The 22,396-nt window shown below is 40.0% G+C and overlaps 1 protein-coding gene across 1 annotated transcript in view; it reads right to left on the bottom strand.

Annotated features, from left to right (window-relative positions):
- LOC124162013 (gamma-aminobutyric acid receptor alpha-like) overlaps positions 1-22,396 on the bottom strand; it is a 373,606-nt gene that overhangs the window by 3,786 nt on the left and 347,424 nt on the right. The window contains exons 7-10 of the mRNA XM_046538331.1: positions 14,567-14,779; positions 9,487-9,639; positions 8,484-8,617; positions 5,422-5,839 (exon numbers count right to left, since the gene is read on the bottom strand). Of these exons, the coding sequence (XP_046394287.1) occupies positions 5,422-5,839; positions 8,484-8,617; positions 9,487-9,639; positions 14,567-14,779 (918 nt within the window). The remainder of the gene's footprint in view (positions 1-5,421; positions 5,840-8,483; positions 8,618-9,486; positions 9,640-14,566; positions 14,780-22,396) is intronic.

Raw genomic sequence — 22,396 nt, 5'->3', positions numbered from 1 at the left:
CTAAAAAGAGATAGCAAGTGATATTAAACTTTCTTAATACCTTTTGAAATATTTCAAATAAAATGAAAGGATACAGGAGTCCTTAGTAAATATATGATGCATAAAGATGTATTTTCAAAAATATAAGTTTTTTTACCTGATATGAAATTGAAAGGCGAGTGGAAATAAAATTTATCTTTCATTTGAGAAACATTTGATAAAAATTTTAAGAATTTGAAATGGATTCCAATGAGCATGATTATTACGATTTACTCAGCGAAACGGACTTCTGATGTCGCAAGCAGAGAAGGAACGGCAGGAATAATTATTATAGATCGATTAAACCATTAAAATCAAAAGTCTCGGTCTTCATCAGAAAACTCATTTCATAACACTTGCTCATTGAACATACCGTGGCGACAAACAAATATGCAGAGAAAATTATACGCTGTAAGAATATATTTTTGCAATACAACTTACGATGCTGGCTACGGAATCCTTTCTTAACCTTTATTCTGTGAAGAAGTCCTTGAGATATCTAAGGGATACTAGCTTTAGGGGGCCCCAGCGTTTACGGCAAAGGGGACTATTGTCAAATCGTGTTGAGAGCCACAAAAAAATAGACTTACCAAGCGACCAAGAGCTTTCAGAGTGTTCGCAGTATTCTTTTTTTCGACATTTATTTCCCCCTTTCTTCTTTCTCAGCCTTTCACCAGTTCATCTACGGGGAGAAGTTCGAATGCTTTAGTCTCTCAAACATCTCTAACGTCCATTATATAACCCAAAACTGAATAAAAAGTTGAATGCAATATTCCTTTGAGGTATTGAGGCCGCGGCAAAACTGCTTCAGGCTGCTTTGTTATTCTGCTTCCACCGAGGTGATACAAGGGGGTTAACATTTGTTTGGCAAAAAAAAACATTCCAAAGTCCTTTCGGCAGGCTTATTGTACGTTTTGGACTAATTTTGTGGAGAGCTCTTTGCGTTCGTGTGATTTTAAGCCGCAAAAGCGAAAGAGGAAAGAGCAGGTACATAGCCAATTAGGACGAGGATAAAGTGACGAAGGCGTGTTAAACCTCTTAGGGAAAGGTTTCCCCTTTATATCTAACCGCACCCACAACGAAGGTACTTTCATGGAAGTAGATGAGAGAGAAATTGAGAAATTTTACTGAAAGATGTGTACGGAATGTATGGCGGAATAATGCGTCCCCAGCGAATCTATAGCTAATTTAATTAAAAGATAAAAGACAGTCTTTAGTCAGATGGAGAAATCACATTGCATTTACGTTTAGGCGACCATTGATCTTGGCAAGATAATAGTGGTGTGAAGTTCTCTTGCTTTGATTTGTTTGTTAAAGGCAAAATGATATTTTGTGATTATGTCGAATGACATATTCGTCAAGGTAGTAAGGCGTTTGATTCTATGAGATTAAAATTTGACCTTGGCCTCCGTCGGTAAATTATTGAGGATTTCATTCTCTTTTATACTTAAAAGGCATCGCAAAAAATATGAGACGTTGCTTTCCATTCATAATTTCCACTTTTAATGAATGAAATTTGTTGAATAATATATAAAATTTCAAATGCGTGCCATGGTTAAGACTTTGTGTTGTTGAGTCAAATACGCAAATCTCATGTTTCTCATGGATTTTCGAATTAACTCTCAATTTTAATCACAACTAAGTCACTGATAACTTTAAATACCAAGGCCAGCTTATGAAAAGAACATTCCATAAAATCCAATTCACGCATTTGTTTGTGACTCCGGTAGTGTTTGCAGCAGCCAACCGTTTAAGTCGCCCGTCAATCTGTTTCCAATCGTCCCTTGTGGCTGGCAGTGCTCTTCAACTTCTTTACGTCGGCGTAAAATTGCTGGAAGTGGTTTAATGAAAATGATCCGGGGGAAAAGATAAGTTTCTACTTTTACCAATCAACTTCCAACTAATAAAACTACAGCCAGTGAAAATTCTGAAGCTTCATCTAATTACAAGTCTCAATTATGGTTCAATTACAAATTTTTATTTTTCATTTATTTTTTTGCTCAAGTTCCACAACTAAAATTTCTTTTTTCCGAGCAGTCATCAAGGTTTCGGTGAGGTCAGCAATTCGAAGATCTTGTGAAAAAATTACACTTTTTAGCCATGCGTTCCCTCATCTGGCAAACAATCCTGATATTGGTTTTTACGCAGCTCTCCACTCAATTCTCCTATCAGCTAATCTTTTCACACCTACGTATTTCTTCTCTTTCACATCCTTATTTACTCTTTCCGTATATTTTGTTCGAGGTCTTCCTTTTCCGTTCTTGCCTTCCACCTGTCCCTCGACGATTGTCTTCATCAGGCCATCATATCTCATGATGTGGCCTATAAGGTTGTTCCGTCTCCTTATTAAGGTTTTCATGAGGCTTCTCTTCTCTCCTACTCTTCTTAGGACTTCCTCGTTACTAACTCTGACGATCCATTTCATCCTCATCACTCTTCGGTAGCACCACATTTTGAAGACCTCGATCCTCAATTTCTCCTCTGCTGTGATTTTCCATGCCTCACTTCGGTGGAGAAGCATAATTCTAATTTAAGTTCTAATAAATGGTTTTCTTACTTAAATGTTTAAATTTCCTGCTGAAGGAAGATCTTTCTTTTGGTGGAATGCTATCTTCGCCTGGTATATTCTGATGATAATTTCATCCTTGCTTCTCGCATCGCCCGTTATCCCAAATGCTTCCCAAATGACAGAATTCATCGACCTCTTCCAGTTTTTGTTTCCTTTTTTATTTTTAGTCTCGACTTCTCTTCCATTGCATACTAATATCTCGGATTTATTTTTGCTTATTTTCAGCTGGTACGTTTATCTCGCACCACTACCCCACTCATATTAACGAGAATCTTTTCAAATCCTCCTCTGTTTCTCCTATGACTGCTATGTTATCGGAAAATCGTTCAATGCTTTTTCTCCCAGGATATTCACTTCCAAAACCTTTTCTTTTATTTCATTAACGGATTTCTTGATGTAGACCTTAAAAATTACGGGTAGCATCTTGCGTATTTCATGGATATTATTGGGTATTTTATGTATTGCAGTTAAGGGTATTTTATCACTGCTGCTTGGTTTTTGCATAAAATGTGGATGATTCTTCTGCCATTGTAGAGAACTCAATTTCTTTTACGATTCCAAACATTGAGTTCCGATCCAAATTGTCAGCTGCCTTCTCTAAGTCCACGAATGCAATGAACGTTGGTTTTCATTCTATTCCATTCTCTTCTCTATGAGCAGCCTAAGAGCCAATATTGCTTCCCTGGTGCCTTAGCTTTTTCTGAATCCGAATAGGGTGGTTTCCTATTTTTTTTTATTGCCTAAATCGAAAGATTATTACTCCAGGAGTACGCATTTCACGCTTTTAGATTTTTAAATGTCGATATCTATTTTTCGCGATTAAATGAAAAGTCAAAAATTTCATGCGCGCGAAAACGCGACGGCAAAGTATGAATGCTGGGAAAAATCCCGTGTGACGTCATTTTGGTTCCCGCTGCCGTCGTGTGAGGTGACCTTGGGGCGACGATATGTGCGCCACTGTGATGCAGGCTGCTAGCAGGTAGCAGAGTACCCTGCTAGTAGGTCACGCTTGGCTTAAATAAGGATTATTAATACCTTATCAAACGAAGGAAACTTTACGAGCATAGGCAGTTTTAGTAGGTGATTATTGAAAGATGTTTTCCTGAGCTCTGTGCCTCATGCATGCATTGGTAATCTCAGATAATGTAAAAATCCTGTCTACTCGCATAGAAACTAGGTCCCTGTGACGTCACGTGGAGTGGCATCGCATGGGCGCCAATCTGGCCTTTTTCAAATGCGGTTAAAATTCACTATTTCCAGTCGTCTAAACTGGGATTGGGTAAAACCAAATAATTTGTATATTATGAATACACTAATGGTGGGTAACGAATCGCAATCAATTCCTTTCGTTTTCTTTGATGAAGGAAACACCCTCTTGTCCCTCAACCAAGCACTCTTTTGCTTTTCGTTCTATTCTTCTATAAATTACCACCGCCAGTGTCTTTGACGCATGTGTTTTCAGGCTTAGCGTTACCTCATATTAATTAAATTTATGATTTTCTGATTTGCGCCAGGAAAATAGGAGTGATTCAAGTGACTGCCTGAAATTGTAATCAAATTGTATTTTCTCACTGAGTAAAATTAGGCAATGACGATGTTATGTGTGGCTTAACCTTTGACATTGTTTTCCATCACTTCCTTCAAAATTGAATCAAGAGAATCAGAGGATTTCGCATTTAGTTCTTTCCCGGCGAAATGAATTATTCGCGTAATTAATCGTAGCGGGCGTAACTTTGCTGAAATCTTTCATCGTAGGAATTGAGGAAAGACAAATTGGAAGAAGCGAAGTATTTATTTCTTCAATTGCTATGGATTCTTCACCCCCGGGATGTCGATGCTGTCTTTTCTCGCCTTTATAAATGATCCCTAACCATCAGTTCCGTTTAAAGTGTTTCCTGATTGGCTAATGTCCCTCTTTCCACTTGCTTCCACATCCGGATCAGAATTTAACGGATCAATCAGGAGCCACCTGACTCTAGACGCCACCGGGAATTTCGTTAAATATTTCATGAAGGCCATGAATAATCCAACCCGTTATCCTTGCCTTGAAGAAGATGGCGGAGTTTGCCATTGAAACGTCGGCAACTGAAGTCCTTACCTGTCGGGGACCGCGAGAGGAATTCACCTCAGAATCAGTTGAGACATGGAGTTGTATGGCGATATATCATCCGTAATTACATTTGCCTCGTAAAATTTACTGTACGAATTCTTTAATTGGCTGTTCCATTGGGAAGGCTTATTTCATCACTATTGTGATCACATCCTGCGTTTTTCAAATTGCTCATGGATATCTTACTTGGGTAACAATTGCCGTACTTATTGTTAGTACCTACGGACTATGGATTTAGATTTTTTACTCATTTCATGGCGTTCTGAGCGTTTTTGGCATTTGGATCTGAGTAGGATGCTTCCTTTAATATTTTGAAAATCAGAGATGAAAGGTAATTTAAATGTGACGTATTTTTGGGAGGAAATATTCCTTTTGGTATTTTTCGTTCGCCCATGCATCTGAAAGCGTGAATAGGTTGCAGCTCATTTTTCCTCGACTTCCGGTGGCCAGGGCGGTGTTTTTGTTTATTTTTTTGGGCTAATTATTTCTAAATTCGGTCACACGGAGAGAATGTGAAGATAGCCGAGAGAAAAACGAAGCAGACATGATCCTCACAAGTCAAGGTTACAAAATAAGGGGTAATATATTTTTTCTCTCACTCTGTGCCTTGTTATTTTATTTTTCGCATTCATTGCATCAGTCTCGCAATTTTTGCCGCCCTCGAGTCCCAATTAAATGGCCGGCAATGAGCCAGTTGGAAATGAAAAACGAGGAAGCCTCTTACGTAGCGGCGGCGGGCGCTGGTCGTGTCCGGCCGACGCCGCCTTGCGCATGCGCCCTCCCTGCTGCGGAGGCACGAGCACCACAGACGGTGGCGCCGCGATTATCCGGTTCTGGAACCTCGCGTCGTGGCCGAACCGCCGCTGGTGGCGCTGCGTCTGCGTGAACAGGCTGCGGCGGTCATGGAAGTAGATGGATGGCGGAGCAAGGGGGATGACTTCGAGCCTCGTGATGTCCAGACTGTTGCGGTGCGGCTCTGGCTTGCGGCCGTTGCCCCCGGAAACGGGAGGGGGGGTCGCGGTGGCATTGGCCTCCCCCCCCTCCCACTCACCCTCCGAACTCGACTCGCCCGAACTGCTGAAGTCGGAGCTGAAGTACACTTCGCCCGATCCGTACTTGGTGAAGTAGTGCACCACCGCAAACTGCCGACAAGATTATATACAGTAATTTGCATTACTTACACCTTTTTGGGGGGGGGGCAAGATAAATACATGGTTAGAATAGGTTTTCTAACTTGAGGAGCCCTCTTGAAACCTTTTCCTTAATGTCAATACGCCTTGTTTAAATTGTTAATGACAATGGAAAACAAGAAACAAGAGAAAAATAACAAAAAACCTTTCTTGCAAAAAAGAGAGAAATAATAACAATCAATGTAAAAAATGAAATATCAAAATAAAAAAGAAGAAGAATTGACTAGAATATTTATAAAAAATGATCGTCGAAAACAAAATGCTTACATGCGCTGAGGAATAATCACATTAATTCAATTTGCTTAGATTAATTTCATGTGTCCTGCAAACACAACGTTTCGTTAAATGTCACAAACCTCATCCTCCTCCCGCGAAGAAGCCGGTAGTGTAAAATTATGCTTGTGGAATTCCATAGTATTTTTTTAAATGCCTGCTCAATTTTAATGCGCTTATTGTGAAACAGTGCGTAGTTTGCAAAGAACGGAATAAGTATGTATAACTAAATTTGGCCGTTTTTTTTAAAGGAAAATGGCCGTATTATTCCCCTAGTTAATTATCCCCTTATTATGTTTATTAAATAAAAGGAAAAAATCATCTGATATTACAGTTTCAGCATCGAAGAATGTTTGTATGATTCAATATTTTGATTTTACTTTCCTCAAGGAGATTCTCCGGTCGACGTCCATACCAACGCGCAAACTTATTTGCGGAAGTATTTATGCTCGAAAGGGAAGAAATTCCATAAATCGTTGTAAATATTCCAAAATCATAAAAGTCATCGCAGTTCCTTTTATCTTATTTAAATGCCTCCTGAAACCCCAAACCTATTCCAAATTTACAATGTAGATAACATAAGTAGCTGGTAAGTATACCTTCTTAGTCAGCAAAAAATCCCATTGTTTTCGTGTTTCCCTGGTGATCACCAATTCTCCGCATTTCATTTTAATGGACAGTTTTCTTTGCAATCATGTTCAACAAAACCCTCAACACTCCCAAGCAACAACACACACGTCACTACACAACGGTCGTCCACCTGCTGATTCATTCGTGCTTTCAACCCCACATATCATGAGTCCCACCCCTGTGAGGTCCATTCAACATCTTTCTTATGCCTACAACCCGGAATTCCTGTTACCTTGGAGTGTCTAGCTTCGAAAACTTCACTCTAGAGTTTAAACTGGTGGGATATTAATCAATGAATGCACTCAATTCCTCCCACTGGAAAGCCTGCGAGCGAGGTCGTTGTGACAGTGTGATGCCCAAATACTCGATTGCGGTAAATCGTGCGACATACCTCTCTCTGGTAGCACCCTGGTCTCAGTTCTCTGTTGGAAGTGCTGAGGTGCACATCGAGTGTTTTTTTGCCCTAGGAGCAGTGAATGAATTTATACTTCATGAAGGATCGTCGCACGAGATTTTGCTTAAATTCGCGGTGTTATGGTAAGTATTTGATTCTGAATTGATTGAAAATTACGCAGCCGGTTTGTTAGTAACGGGTTGTTGAGAGAGTCACGCAATGTTTAACTGATTCTTGGTGACTGCTGCGCTCTCCTCCGCAGGCATATTAGCAATTCCATACCGATGGCATCGGCTGTAGGAAAGGAGAGACGGACTGCAGCGATTCCGGGGAAGGACTTGGCGCCATTCCCATTCTTTCGAGTGAGTACCTATACCACTCTTTACGCACTCATTGTTTGCTCTTAGTTTTATTGATTGCGTGCCAAGGGAATGAAAAAACAAACATATTTACTCCGGCATTCGCGTTGCAGCGCCTGTTTTTCAGTGGAATAACTTAAAAAAAAATACTCAAAATAATACACTAGTGAGTGTGGTGCTCACGCATTTGTTTTTAATATATTACTTCACGCATCGTTAATGTGTCAAAGGTGTTAATTTCCGTAAGCTACTTGACTTGCTTTTTCTCGGGAACCAAACCTCTAAAGCTATAATATTATAGTTTTCCACTTAGCAAGCAAAAGTAGCTATGTTGCTCATATTTTTACTCTTTCTGAACGTAAAATAGGCTAAAATGATATTGGAATAAGATTGAAAAACAGTGATCATGAATTACCGGTTGGATTGTCAAATGCATGACGACCTCGTCCCTTTGCTCAGGCAGTCTCTGGAGTTGGCAAAAGAGGCCAGCAATTCACCAAGAAATAAGACGTATTTTTTACAGATTTTAAAATAAGGTGACACCTTTAGTTCATGAAATATTGTTTCATTAATTTTTGCGTATTCATTCAGTAGGTAATTAGATTTTTTTCCGTGGATGCCACTGCATCAGACTCCAAAATACATATTTTTTACGTGTTTTAATACATATAGTGTGCGGATATCAAAGAATTTCTCAAATTTTTAGCATTGCCATTTGTGGACAATTTTTTCCGCGGCATCCTCAGATTCACTTCAGAAAACACTTATATTTCAAACTTCCTACGTTGATAATATTTTGCTGTTAAGTCCCGAAATATGCCACAATGTCAAATGGTACTGTGTTACTCAGTTTTAAAGACTGAACGATGGGCGTGCTTTCACTTCAAATGCCAAAAGATGAAAAAAGCTCTTTGCCTTCTCTTTTCAATTGTTTGCGTACCTGTATGATCGTGGCGAATATGAATCCGAAGGACAAGAAGACGAAGAAGTCGAGCGCCGTGGGGTAGGGCACTTTTGGCAGGTCAGTCCTCGCTTCGAGCCCCAGGAAGGTCATCGTCAGCACCGTTGTGATTCCTGTTGACCAAGAAAATCACAATTATTTCTAAGTTGATTTGAACGGGATGAATGAGGAACCTTACATTTTGTTTACCGGAATAATTTTTAAAAAATCAGAATACTTGCGTCGTTTGTACTCTGGAACCGCGTCAGGAAATCAAAACTACCCATATTATTATTCACTTTAAATTTCTAGTATTCTTCCAGACTGATTAGACTTTTTATTTCATAAAAAAGACGCACAAATTTTCACTTCTCTTTAATTCGCAACTGTCTTCGTTTTTGCCACCTTATCGTTGTGTTAAAACCCATCGCAAATTTTAGTTGAATTTTTAAACCTATTTTTTCTTTGCATCCTTAAATTGCTTTGCTACTTATTTATCCGTGGGTACTCTTTTTTTTACTAATATTTGTGTGACTTTAATGAACAATAAAGAGAAGAGTCGCGTAATAGAGATAGTTTTACAATTGTCTGCTTTTCAAAAGTGCGTTTTGCCTACCTGAACCGTAGTACAGAAATATAGCTAAATCCTTAATCTTTGAACCTAAATCGAACTTGACCGGTGGAGAGGAATTAAAATACATGCAATGATAAGGATTGGTTAAAATGGCATTCACTCTTAAGCAATATAAACTGCGACGAAAAGTCAGTATTTCTAATGTATCCATTGACATAAATCTACGCCAAGAGAAGAAATCCTGAATTAAACTTCATTTATCTTGCCGTAATCCTCAGGTAATGGTTTTTTTTTTAAATTCTGAAGTTTAAATGATTGAAAATTAGATTGACTCTGGCCTCCGATTTGAATGTGAATTTTGGAAATGTGACGACAGAGATGCGACCATATCGATGATCGATGCAATTGCTGTTGTAGGTATTCACTTACCAAGTGACACTCGGTCTGCCGTGGCCTCCCTGTTCAGCCAGAACGAGACCCACGAGAGCACGACGAGGAGAACACAAGGGCCGTACACTTGGATGAGGAAGTTGCCCATGTGCCTTTGCAAGTGGAAGCTCACCACCAGCATCGAGTACTCGCCTGCAATGGAATTAAGCCTTAGGAGCACATCGGAACGCACTATGACATGATGAAAACAGCTGGCAAACAATTGGTGAGGCGCCCCTAGGAGTTCTAGGTAGCCCACCGTCCACACAACCTCGGAGGTAACCATGGCACGACGTTCCCTGGTAGCTCTTAACCATCGTCTGAACACTCGTTGGTTACCGAGACATCAGTGGTTCGTAACTCTGCCACATGGCCGTGGTCAGCGTTGCTGGCGCGTCCGAATAATGAAAAAGGGAGCGTGAAGAGGACATTGAGAGCGGAAGTGGAGGTGGGGAGGGCGAGGGGGCGATTGTCGAGAGAAGTCATTTTTGAGTCCACCGAATGCAATTTATTTGCCACTAACCTTATACTCCGACGAGATTCAAAACTTCGGTACAAGGGAGCAGCACTGGGATACCACGGTCGCGTGAATGCACCTTGGTTGGTTTAGGAGATCATGTGAACTGACCAGGAGAGTGAACTTTTTCATTTTCCATTCCATTTTTAATTTTTTAGTTTCTTTTCCTCACGCGGTGAATATTTAGGATTTTGGTAGAGAGCTAATGAACTTACGTCGTTAAGGCCGTTTTACACGGGGCATGTACTCGCACAGTGTGACGTGTGTACGAAGGCGCAGTCAAAATTGCGTCCTGTAAAGCGGTGAATTGATAAAATGCCTGGACGTGAGATGGCAAAATTGCACCAGCTCTAATTTCGTCTTTGCATTCGCGCAATTGCTCGCCATATTCAGAAGCACATGTGTCGCCATTCCATTTGCAGGGTAAAGTTTTTGACCCATAGTTGGAATATGCGCATTGATTGATGAAATGACCGCTACATCCACAATAATATGCCTGCCAGTAAAACAAATCATTTACCACTCGTTCACTTAAAATCTCATCCCGAAGGCAAGCTTGAATAGGTGAGGAAAGAGCTCACCTACGACTATATCACGCAAGAAAGGATCAAGGATAGGGTTAGGATAAACGAAGAAATAGCACTCAGTAATACACTGTTCCAGCATACACCCACTACATTATTATCCATTAAACATACGATAATGCAAAAAGGGCTTTTTTATTTAAGTATATCGGGACTAGCCACGGTGATAACTTTTACGGAGTCACCCGCAATGCACAAATTGTGCAAACAATCCACAGAGGTAAAATCATTCGCCTTGACCGAGATCCGGGTTCGAAATGGGTCGAAACTATTCCCTCTTTTCCGGGTTCGAATCCCGGTCAAGGCGAATGATTTTTCCTCGGTGGCTTGTTCGCTCAAAAAGGGCTTATTCGTAAATACTTTAAAGGGCTGTATAAGATGGAGTTTGAAAAGTTAAGAGATGCGTATTTTTCTGTTTTTCATTCCACCGAATACTTCTCCATCTATTTGCGGCGAAATCTGTGGGCTTTGACCATTTCACAGGTGAGTTGATAATGTCACGCACTTCTGTCTAAGAGTCACCGCTTCCAGATAGACCTCGTGTGGCTTGAGGATGCCTACTCACTTATCGGGAGCAATATCTATTTACCTCAATGGTTCGTTCTATTGGAACGTATTTATGAACCCAAACTCTAGTACCATCACTGAATGGGAACCTCTCTACACGTATGTGAAACGTATGGGTCGAAAATCTCATATCCCTCCACTCAACTTCTGGGATCGAAACATATTTATCAGCAGCGGATTTTCGATTAATTTAGTTTCGTTCCCGGGAGTACAGTTTCGTCCCGGATCGAAACTTAACTTCTTGGTGATTTCAATTTCATGCGGGAAAGAAACTAAACCCAGGCCTCGTATATTCGTTTCCCTCCGGGTCGAAACGAAACTTTTTCGTTTCGTTTCACTTGCCACCCCTGCTCGCAGCCTACCGTCGCGTCGCGCCATTGGCCCAAAGTTAATGGTCGACTGTGATGAAGCATTAGCATCGAGACTTGTGGAGTTTATTTTGAATTTTCCTTTTTTAAATTCAGAAAAATTGACAACTCGTCAACAAAACAATATTTCTAATAAGTATTCGTTTCAGCTAATTCGAACCAACAATATAGAACTAATATTAGTAAGCACGTCATATGAAGGGTGCTAAAGTCAAAACGGCTTCCTAATTTTTAAATTGCTGTGACATAGTCTGATTTGTAGAGATGGGTATTGATAAGATCTCCACGTGTTTCGAATCAATTTATTAGAGATTTTTATGATGCCATGCCCCTTACAGTGTCGGACCATCACTTATTTACATAATCGTATACAAATCAGAAATCATCCTTGGCAGTAATATAAATGCTGATGGCACCATTTACGTTCGCAACAGATTCGTCTTCATTTTCATCTAAAGGGAATCCCTTGTCTCAACAGGCACGTCTATCTTCTCACAATCATTGTTGCCTCCTCCTGACCAGCGTAAGATTTATAGCCCGTCTCCGATTGACATTTCGTTCGTTTAGGTGACGTCAATCACCGCTAACTATGTAAAAATAATTTCCATTGAATCGCTTGAGCGATTCAACGGATATTGTTTGAAACATTCGTTCTCATTTTATATATGCCTATTTACAAAAGGGAGGCGACCGAAGCAATTGGTGGCGCTTGGTCCGAAGAGTAATTTAATTAATGTAAGCGACGACTCCACTTGGTGTCCGAGTAGTGCTGAGTGAGGATAGAACATAGTAGGCTGAGAGTAAATACATGGATACGCCCACATTAAAAAAACAATAATTAAAATGTGCCCGAAGTGTCGATGAAAAGTAATCATCGCCACCTCCCTGTTGGTCAGCGGCATGCTCCAATGGTCCACATCGTTCAATGTGGCTCGTAATTACATCTCTACTCTTGGACGCTATGCTTACCATTCTTCTGGATTCTGTATGCCAAAGAACATCAATGACAGCTGACAAGACGAAGATTTTCATGCCAGGAAAAACTAATGAAACTTGAAAATGTATACACAGTGAGAAATTTGATGTGACCCATTGGCGTAACTCATTGGTAAATGGACTACATAAGTTTTTTATCATTGGTATTTAATTCAGAAAAAATAATAACAGGCACTTATGGCCTTTCCCCGTTTCTTAACTTTGGAAGAGACAACACTATTTTTGCAGCATGTCCAGGCGAATGATACCTATTAGTGCTTTGTGATAATTTGGTTGTATTAGATTTTTTGCACTGTTTACCATCCATTTTTTTCCTAACTCACACATAATTTCTTTGTGTATAAAAATATGGCTCCCATTTTCTCTTCAGCTGAGGAAGAGATCTCGAAAGCTCCAACGTTTTATTTTTCCTGTGAGTGTTTCTCCTATTTTGTGTCTCTGTTTTTACATTAGTGACTTGATTCGTGAATATTATGTGCAACGTGCATCTTATTTTTCTACAATATATAAATATATATCGTCACTTGACTCGCATGAGGTTGGTTATTGAATTACTAATGAGAACTTTTATTGCCAAAATTTCCAATGAGGCGGCGAACTTTTCTTTTGGGGGAACAAATTTCGTCGAGATTTTCTTGCTCTAGTTCCTCAGACATTTGAGCTGCAGGAGCTATATCCTCTCGCGAAGGAAAAATCATGCATAGCATGCGGATATTCGTGCGCAATATCTCCTTTTGAATGTCTACGCCAACTCGAGTTATAAGGGAAAAAATAATAACAGTCGAGCATCGCGGGCGTGATCTTAGAGATTGGATTGCTTTGGCATTTTATCTCGATCAGATCTCGATGCTTCTTTGTTTCTTTGGTGTGTGTTGGCGACGGGGAGGGCAGAGAGAGAGAGAGAGAGAAAAAAAGAGAAGACAACTGACAGTCGGGGCAGAGATTAAAGTTATGTGCCACGGACGGCAAGAGGTTTCAATGCAATTCCGCGGAGGAACAGTTGAAAAGCGCAGACCGAAAAGGGCGATATGAAAGATTATTTGAAACGGCCAGAATTGCGGCTGGAATTGGCGCTACTGCTGCAGCGGAGAGGAGGACTTTCAGAGGAGGACCGCTGATTCGAAGCAATCTGACCCAGCGCAGCCATGTTATATGCGAATTCAAATTTCACTCAGACTCTCAAGGTGAGGTCGCAGGGTACCCAAGTATTCCCAGTGGCTCTATTGGAAGCAAAATTATGCCTTCGATTATCTCTTTGTACGCAGATACAAACGAATATTGCTTAAGGAATTGAACACGCCTTCACCATTCCCTCTTTTATTAGACTCTGAAACATTAACCTATGATTCTTGTTGCTCTTCTTTTCATGGACATTGCATGCTCTACAGCAATCTCTCTTTTTACTAGCTTATTAGGTCATTCGGGATCATTAAATACATTTCCACGTAACGGGTGGGCTTAAACTTTACGCTATGACGGTAGTTATTGTTCATTTCATCTAGCATTATTTTTAATATTATATTCCTTCATGCCTAATGTAAGTAAACCGGGACTAGCCGCGGTGATAACTATAACGGAGTCGCCCGCAATGCAAAAACTGTGCGAAAATTTCACAGGGAAAAATCACTCAGGCTAATTGGAATGTAGAATGTTCGCACAGTTCCTTCATTCCCTTTAAGAATATTGATAATATATGTATCGTTAAATGTGCTGTGAACAATGAGAAGTAATAACTTGAAAGAACAAGGCTCTTACCATGTCACTTCTTGGGGTGTTGCTTCGCTTGGACACCCCTCAAAAAAGTGTTCTTTTTAAGTAGCAACTGTTGTAATGACTGTAAAAATACATTCATAAGACAAAAAATTCCATCTTAGGCAAATTAGGATTGAACAAGGAAAATTTGCATGTTTTTACATTTTAATGTCCCTTTTAGTTTTTTGATCATTCGTTTCCAAATTCTCGCGCACATCATTTCACACGCCGTTGGTGAGCACCGTGTCCTAGACTATTATCCTGAGTCAGTACACTTGAAGTTGTAGGACACTTACTGATGGTGACCACGCTGGCTGCTTTCTGGGCGCCGTAGGTGGCGCCTCCGCCGTTGGCGCCGGCCGCCCGCCCGCGTCCTGTCTTGAGCGCGTCCGTCTGATTGGCCGTGGGCGTCGTGATGAGGTCGAACTGAGACAGCTTCATGTCCTCCGCGATTGCCACGCGGCGAGCGGAGTTCCAGCGGTAGAGCACGTCGCGGGTGGTGTAGCCGACTGAAAACAATCGAATTAAATGGGTGAACACGATGCCCTTCCGTGCTTTACACCGCGTCCGTCCATACTTCTTCCGGAAAACAATGTCGGGGGCGTTGCAGTCGCCCCCTTGACCATGTCAATTAATAGATCCGCAAACCGACGCGGGTTTTCAGGAGAAATGATGACTACAGAAATTTAATAATCCAAAACCCACAAGTCTAACGTGCCCATACGCCCTGTGGTTTCCCATTTTTCTTCTCCCTCCCATCTCCTTTCTTCAAAGCTAAATACACTCATACGGACCCTCTCGGGGTTCAAGCCTACGCACAGCATTGAAAATTCCTCTGAGCTAGCAAAACGTCTTTTAACAATAACCCATCCCCCCCCCCCCCCACCAAATGTAAAACTGGTATCATTTGATGTTTCCAACCTTTTTACCTCCGTAACTGCCAAAGAAGCCATAGATATAACTCTAGATTGGCTCAGAAAATCATCCGTCAATGACGACTTAGTGAGTGACTTCAAAAAACTATTATCAGTGTGCATGGACCAAAATTATTTTCAATTCAATCACCAGTTTTATAGACAAAACCACGGCCTCTCTATGGGCTCTCCTCTCTCGCCTATCCTGGCTGATATCTTTATGGATAACCTGGAAAGTAAACTGTTCAGCTCTCGTCACCCTCTTTTAAAAAACTTGTGCTACTACTTTAGATATGTGGATGACATTATTTGCTTATGGACCGGTAGCAAGAGACAACTGGCCTCCTTTCTTGGGCTACTCAATTCCCTCCACCGATCTATCAGTTTTACAACTGAACTCGGAGGTGACTCAATCCACTTCCTAGATCTTACGATTTCCCTCAAAGAAGGCAAACATGACTTCTCAATCTACCGGAAAAGTACCTTTACGGATGTACTTATCCCCGCAGACTCAAACCATCCTTACTCCCACAAGATTGCAGGCATTAACTCTATGCTAAACAGACTCCTTTGTATACCAATGACTGCTTCAAGTTTCAACCAGGAACTTGATGTTATTAAATCGATATGTTCTAATAACGGCTATAATGATGACCTCATCCGTAAATTACTGGCTAAAAAAACCCGTATAAGAGTATCGCCCACCCTAACCAGTTTGCTGCCGGTCCCCAAAACAGAACCCAAACGGTGGTGCAAATTACCTTTCCTTGGCCCCCTGTCTTACAGTGTTCACAACCTCATACCTAAAGACAAATACAGAGTGTGTTTTTACTCCCCGACCTCCCTTGGTAAAGTGATTTTTAACTCCAAGGACAAAGTGAATCCTGAAGACAAAAGTGGTGTCTATGCCCTGACATGCGACGAGTGCAACGGTGTGTACGTTGGTCAAACGGGCCGCAAGTTTAAAACTCGTGTCGATGAACACAAAAGAAGTGCTCGTTTGAAAGACTCCATTTCCCATTTTTCTAAACACCTGTCCGAATCCGGTCACAACAGTGATTTTAATATTAAAATTTTACATGTACATGACAAAAGTGTAAAACTGGATATTTTAGAAATTTTAGAAATCACCAAATGCACTCTTGCACGTAACATCGAAATTTTTAATGATATCACTGTATTCAAATGTTCTAACTTTTTATCTACTGTTTTAAAATCTGACTTCTTCCTTAACAATCCTTCCTCCTCCCCTTCTCATTAACCTCGTTACCACCTGACTTTTATCTGCCTGCCCCCACCCCACCTCCCCAAGCTTTTATACTTTTTGGTTTGAACCTCCTATCCAACCAACAATGCCCAACCAACAATGCTCAATGCTCCTCCTCATTTAGTTCCCCCCCCCCCTCCTCCTTCCCTCACACTATTGTTGGATAAATAAGGCTGGATGTTGTATGCTTTTCTCAGTTAGTCTTGATAATGACGTTGTAACGTTGAAACTAGTAGACTGCAAAAATATAAGGTTGTGGAATAGTACTGTGTTTTTATTTAACCATGAAGTCCTTGCAGATATTGATGAAGAATTTCCACCGCATCATACCGTACACGCAGTCGATTGATTTCATCTCAACGGATTTTTAGTCTCTCAAACGTATGCATTCACCCTGATGACAATGTACGAGTCGTCCGTTGACACATTGGCGATATGCAACTATTCTAACCGAATGGAATCTCGAGAAGACTCCACGCAGATATCAACACAGTTGACTGGAGATTTAGGCAGGACTGAGTGGAATCCCTTTGCTGACGTCACTCCAGAGAACTGAAAAAAACGACAGCAACACCGCCGAAACTATTGTCCGGAAGAAATTTGGACGGAGGCGGAGTGAAGCCCGGAAGGGTTTCACATTTAGTGTGGGCAACCCGCGAATGCCTTCATAATATTATGAATTGCGTTGTTGTGATAAATGACGAAGCTGTTGTTATCTATGCAGTCTTACTTTAATTTCGACAGATTTCAACGCCTAAGCTAAATTATCACGTCATCAGATAGGATCAATAGTTGTCTGACATCACTTGACCTTTGTTAAGTTGAGGCGTTCATTCAAGTCGACTATCAAGAGCATGCTATAGCTTCGTTATTAACTTTTGAGATTCTGTTCCAACATATACCACCAGATACCACTGAATATGACATGGCACTATTAAGGGTTAGCTTAAAATTTGCACAGAGGAGAATTAATCCCATCAAATTAATTTATTAGCATTATTGTTGATGAATTTAAGACACAGTCGATTGAAAAATCTAATGATCACTCTTCGCGATTAATTAATTTCCTTTTTACTTGTATTTACTTGCGGGAAATGGTTGTAAAGCCAGGCAACATTGACAAAATTTACTATCGACATAATAAGAAAAATACCGGAAATTGCTATATGCTAAAGGTTTGAAATTATCGTATTATCTGTAAATCTAAGAAATATCCCAAATTTAAAAAATCTTGGATTATAATCCAATAGCTTATGAGAAGGGTAATTGAAAATATATAATTTTCGTGATCAACGATGATGAAAACTGACTTTTAAATTGCACCGCATTTGAATCGCACAGTTTTCATCTAATAATGGTCCTCATTGGTTGGATGCCGTTTGAAAAAGTAAGCAAACCACTTTTAATTATCGACTTTAAATCCATTTAAGTACTTTCTATTATCCAGAGCGGTTTTTTTACTCGATACTCCTCCTAAATTGAAGACGCTTTACTAAAGAGATGAGCTAAATATTATGCTGGTTCTGAAATTGACGGAGATTTGCAAATTTAGGAACAATGACTTACCTCTCACTTTCTCATGTCTGTGAGTTGCCGCGGTAGTAACTCACACCCGCTGGACAGACTGAAATAAATACCCACTTTTCGAAAATGACACGATATTATTTTGATGCCAATGATAATGCGAATATCCATGTTTTATTGGCCCTTATCCTCAGAGAACCAGAATATACATGATTATAAGGCCTTATTTCCTTTCACATAGCCACGAACAGAATTAAATAGCTCTTTGGCCATCGTCTATTTCTTTGCTAATCTCCGCTTGAAACTGACACTGAGTTCCAAAACGTATGTGTCGGTACCAATGACTAAAGCATTAATTGCACTTGTCTCGGCTTCTTTTATTTAATGGTATTGAAATAGAAAGTTTAACGATATGCCAAAACGAATTGTGTAGAAATTACAGACATTTGTGACCGTATCTCGGTGGTGGAAATGTAAATTCCTGCCTCCGGGAGTATCTCTGTATCTTCCTTCTAACACCTCCGAAAACATATTCAAAGAACGCCACTAATCAATAACTAAGCAAACGCTTGCCTTAAATACGACACACTTGCCCTTTGGCCTATTTAACCTCGTTATGATAGACCATTTATCTCTATCTATGGATTTTAATACCGAATAAGTGTTATCATCTTAAATAGCATTAATGAGAAGATAAGTGCATATATTTTGCTTGATAAGTGTAAGTTTGTATCCTATCTTTTGATTTTTGTTCTCAAATATGCACATGCAATAATCCTCTGCTGTCCGATGCAGTAAAAACGATTAATTTTTATAAAGCACAGGACATCTCGAATGCGAGAAAATTGAAATCAGTATTACAGTTAGTTATCCAGCTAGAAAAATGAGGATTGTGTTTACGAATCGGGGTTTGGAGGGAGAATGTATCGAATCTGGCATTCTGATCCTGTCACTAGCGACAGCGCGGACATGAAGATCACTAATTTAACAAAATACACATCCACGAAGAAAAAATAATAATAGAAGTGAACAATAGAATTAGCATTCCATCGCACTTTTATCGATTTTAAATTCAATAAAAATTAGAAATGTTAATTAAATATTCTCACTGCTGGATTTTCAAAACAGAGAATTGACCAATTATCTCGTGAATGGAATTCAAAGCAATTAAATATAGACTGAAAATTAGCATATTTTCTCCTATATCACTTGATTCATTATTATATTGAATGCGATTTGGGCTCTTGCCAATTGAAATTATGGTACACAAATAGAATTTATTACTATAACATCATTAATTTTATAAAAAAAAAATTGCCGATATTCTCATTCATTCTGAGAATCACTGGAGAATTGTTTTCTTCTTTTCTGTAATCTGAGATTGTCCTGTAAATATTATACATCTCCCGTTTCATTTATTACGAAAACATATTTATTTAAGCATCTTTTCGCTGCAATGTATAAATGTTGACTTTAGTGGTGACTCCTGTTCCATGATGTTCACCCCATTCTTTAACCAGATACAAGTATTCATTTTTTAATGTGTCCCCTCTGTGAAAAAGGGATTTTTTTGCAGAGGCCTACCTCTATTATTTTTGGAAGATCACTTCCAAAAATATTTATTTTAATTTTTTAATTTCCTCACCTCCGAAAACAGCACTATTCGGCCTTTACATCGGGGTTTGTGATAAAATTCAACAGTGAAACGTTCACAGACATCCATGCGCTGGATAAGGATAACTTACCCAGGCGGGACTCGAACCCTCGACCTGTGGTGTGGCAGGCGAGGACTTAACCACGCCCCCACGGTCAAAATGTTCATTGTTATTGAAGAGGATAATATGCTTCCCTGTGCTGATGTTAAGTGACACTCATCGGTAATTCCATAAAATAAATTATCTCCAAAAACCAAGTATGGGATACACATTAAATTAATTGCGAAGCTAAGTTGACGCACAAAGGGATGCAGAGGTTATAGAAAATGATGACTGAGGGCATCATAAAAAGCGTTGGCAAAAACAAAGTGTCTCGTAGAAACCTCGAGAGGAGGGAGTGTATCTTCTCGGCCGATCTTATTTTTTTCCTATTCTTAGTGACTCAATTGCTGTTTTAAACTTACGCTGCTCGTGTATTCTTCCGCTAGAAAATATTTATATTTATAGGGTTCCGACTACGGACACCAATCTTTTCATAGAATGATTATTAGCGAACATTGACGTGTCTACTGATTTCTTGACAAAATTTTTGCTGAAATATTTTTAGTGTTCTTGTTATCGGCCTATTCATTAAAAATTTATTTCATGATATCGAGAATCGGTCAAGGTAAATGAAAAGCAACTCTTATCAATAGGGTAGTTTCCTTCATCAAAGAAAACGAAATGCATTGATTGCGATTCCTTACCCACCATTAGTGTATTCATAATATACAAATTATTTGGTTTTAGAAATACCGGTTTAGACGAATGGCAATGATCAATTTTATCCTCATTTGAAAAAGGCAAGATTGGCGCCCATGCGATGCCACTCCACGTGACGTCACAGGGACCTAGTTTCTATACGAGCAGGTAGAAGTTTTACATTGTCTGAGATTACTAATGCATGCATGAGGCACAGAGCTCAGGGAAACATCTCTTAATAATAACACATTAAAAATACCTAAGTTCGGAAAGTTTCCTTCGTTTGATAGGGGAATAATAATCCTTATTTAATCCAAGCGCTACCTGCTAGCAGGGTACTCAGCTACCTGCTAGCAGCCTGCGTCGTATCAGCGCTCAAGCTTCGCCCCAAGGTCACCTCACACGCCAGCAGCTGGAATCATGAATACGTCACAGGGACTTTTCCCATCATTCCTACTTAGCCGTCGCGTTTTCGCGCGCTTGAAATTTTTTCACTTTTCGTTCAATCGCGAAAAATAGATATCATCATTCCTAAATCTAAGAGCGTGAAATGCGCACTCCAGGAGTAATAATATTTCGATTTAGGCAATAAAAAAATAATAGGAAACCACCCTATTAGTGTTTTGGAATGTAATGTATTCCATACTAATACCCAACTCCCCCAAAGACAGTCCTCATTAAGTCATTTAAAGTTCGTGCGTTGCCTTTAAGAGATCCCTCGCCACCACTCTTTATTGGTGACGCATTTCTCGCTTGAAACTCATGCACATTTCACCTTGAACTCTCTAGGTTACAAAAAGGAGACGCGGAAAATATTTGCCTGCATCTTAAACTTGAAAATTTGACCTCGGTATTTTCCCAGGTGTAATTTTTTTATCGAGCCTGGAAACTATCGAGATGTGGTGTTATAGAGGAATGATGAAGATCAAATGGTGTGTGGAAGTTCTGTGAAGAGTAGGAGAGACTGGAAGCCTTTCAAACACGTTGGCGAGAAGGCGGGATCGGGCAAATCATGAGATGAATATGTCAGGAGGAAGGGAGGAAAGCCACAGACGAGAGCAGATGATGATCGACGCAAGAATTACGCAGGTGTGAAAAGAGTAGCCGATGGGAGAATTGAGCGGTGAGCTGCGTCAAAGCAATCTTAGGATTGAGGAATTTTGACAATCATGAATTGATGCGTAGGAAAATGTTTTAAATTGTCCACTTTGAATAGCCTGAAAATTTTTAATAAACCTACTTAAATATCGAATGTGTGCGTCACATACATGAGTATGAATTCGTCATCGATAGTAAAAACAGTCCCATACCAAATACAATAGAGTAAATAAAGCCCGTTGGAGTGTGAGGGAAGGGTCGTCCTCGCAGGGAAGAAGCGAGGGACGCGAACGTTGGAAGTGGAAGGACAAGGGTGACGTATGGGGCGATCGAATGGTTTTCAATTTTTAGGAAAGGGATAATTACAAAACGCCTTGTATACTTGAAGAAATATACATAAATCCCCTCTAAGCTGAACTGTATTTAATGAGAGTAAGCCATTTAGGAAATATGTAGGCAAAAAGCGACCTCAGTAACAAAGGAAGAGAAGCAAGTATTGGCAATGAATCATCCCGAGGCCTATAAAGTTCATACCGATAGCGAAAGATTGATAAATTTGTCCTTTAATAAATGTTGAAGCCTACCGCGGCGATTGTGTTTGGAGAGCTCGCAACAGACTCTCGTAAATGCACCAGTTCGGAATCTGTTATCATTAATGTCGTATTTAATTACTATCAATCACCCGAGGATCAGTTTGAGGAAGTCACCTTGAGCGAGTACCTCACAATTTGAGGCGGAAGAGAGAGGATTTTCTGACCTCGTATCGGTCCGCAGGGGTCACTGCGAGGTAATTAGTTCCCAGGGGGCTTTTAAGAACTTCCCGCCTAGAGGATACGAGAGAGATATATTTATCGACCTGTTTATTTTACGTGGAATTTTTAGGAAAATCTCATAGTATTTCATCCCATATAAGATAATAAATTCTGA

This window comes from Ischnura elegans, chromosome 7, assembly GCF_921293095.1.
Source record: "Ischnura elegans chromosome 7, ioIscEleg1.1, whole genome shotgun sequence".
NCBI classification, from domain to species: Eukaryota; Metazoa; Arthropoda; class Insecta; order Odonata; family Coenagrionidae; genus Ischnura; species Ischnura elegans.
This window is presented reverse-complemented; position numbering and strand designations above follow the sequence as displayed.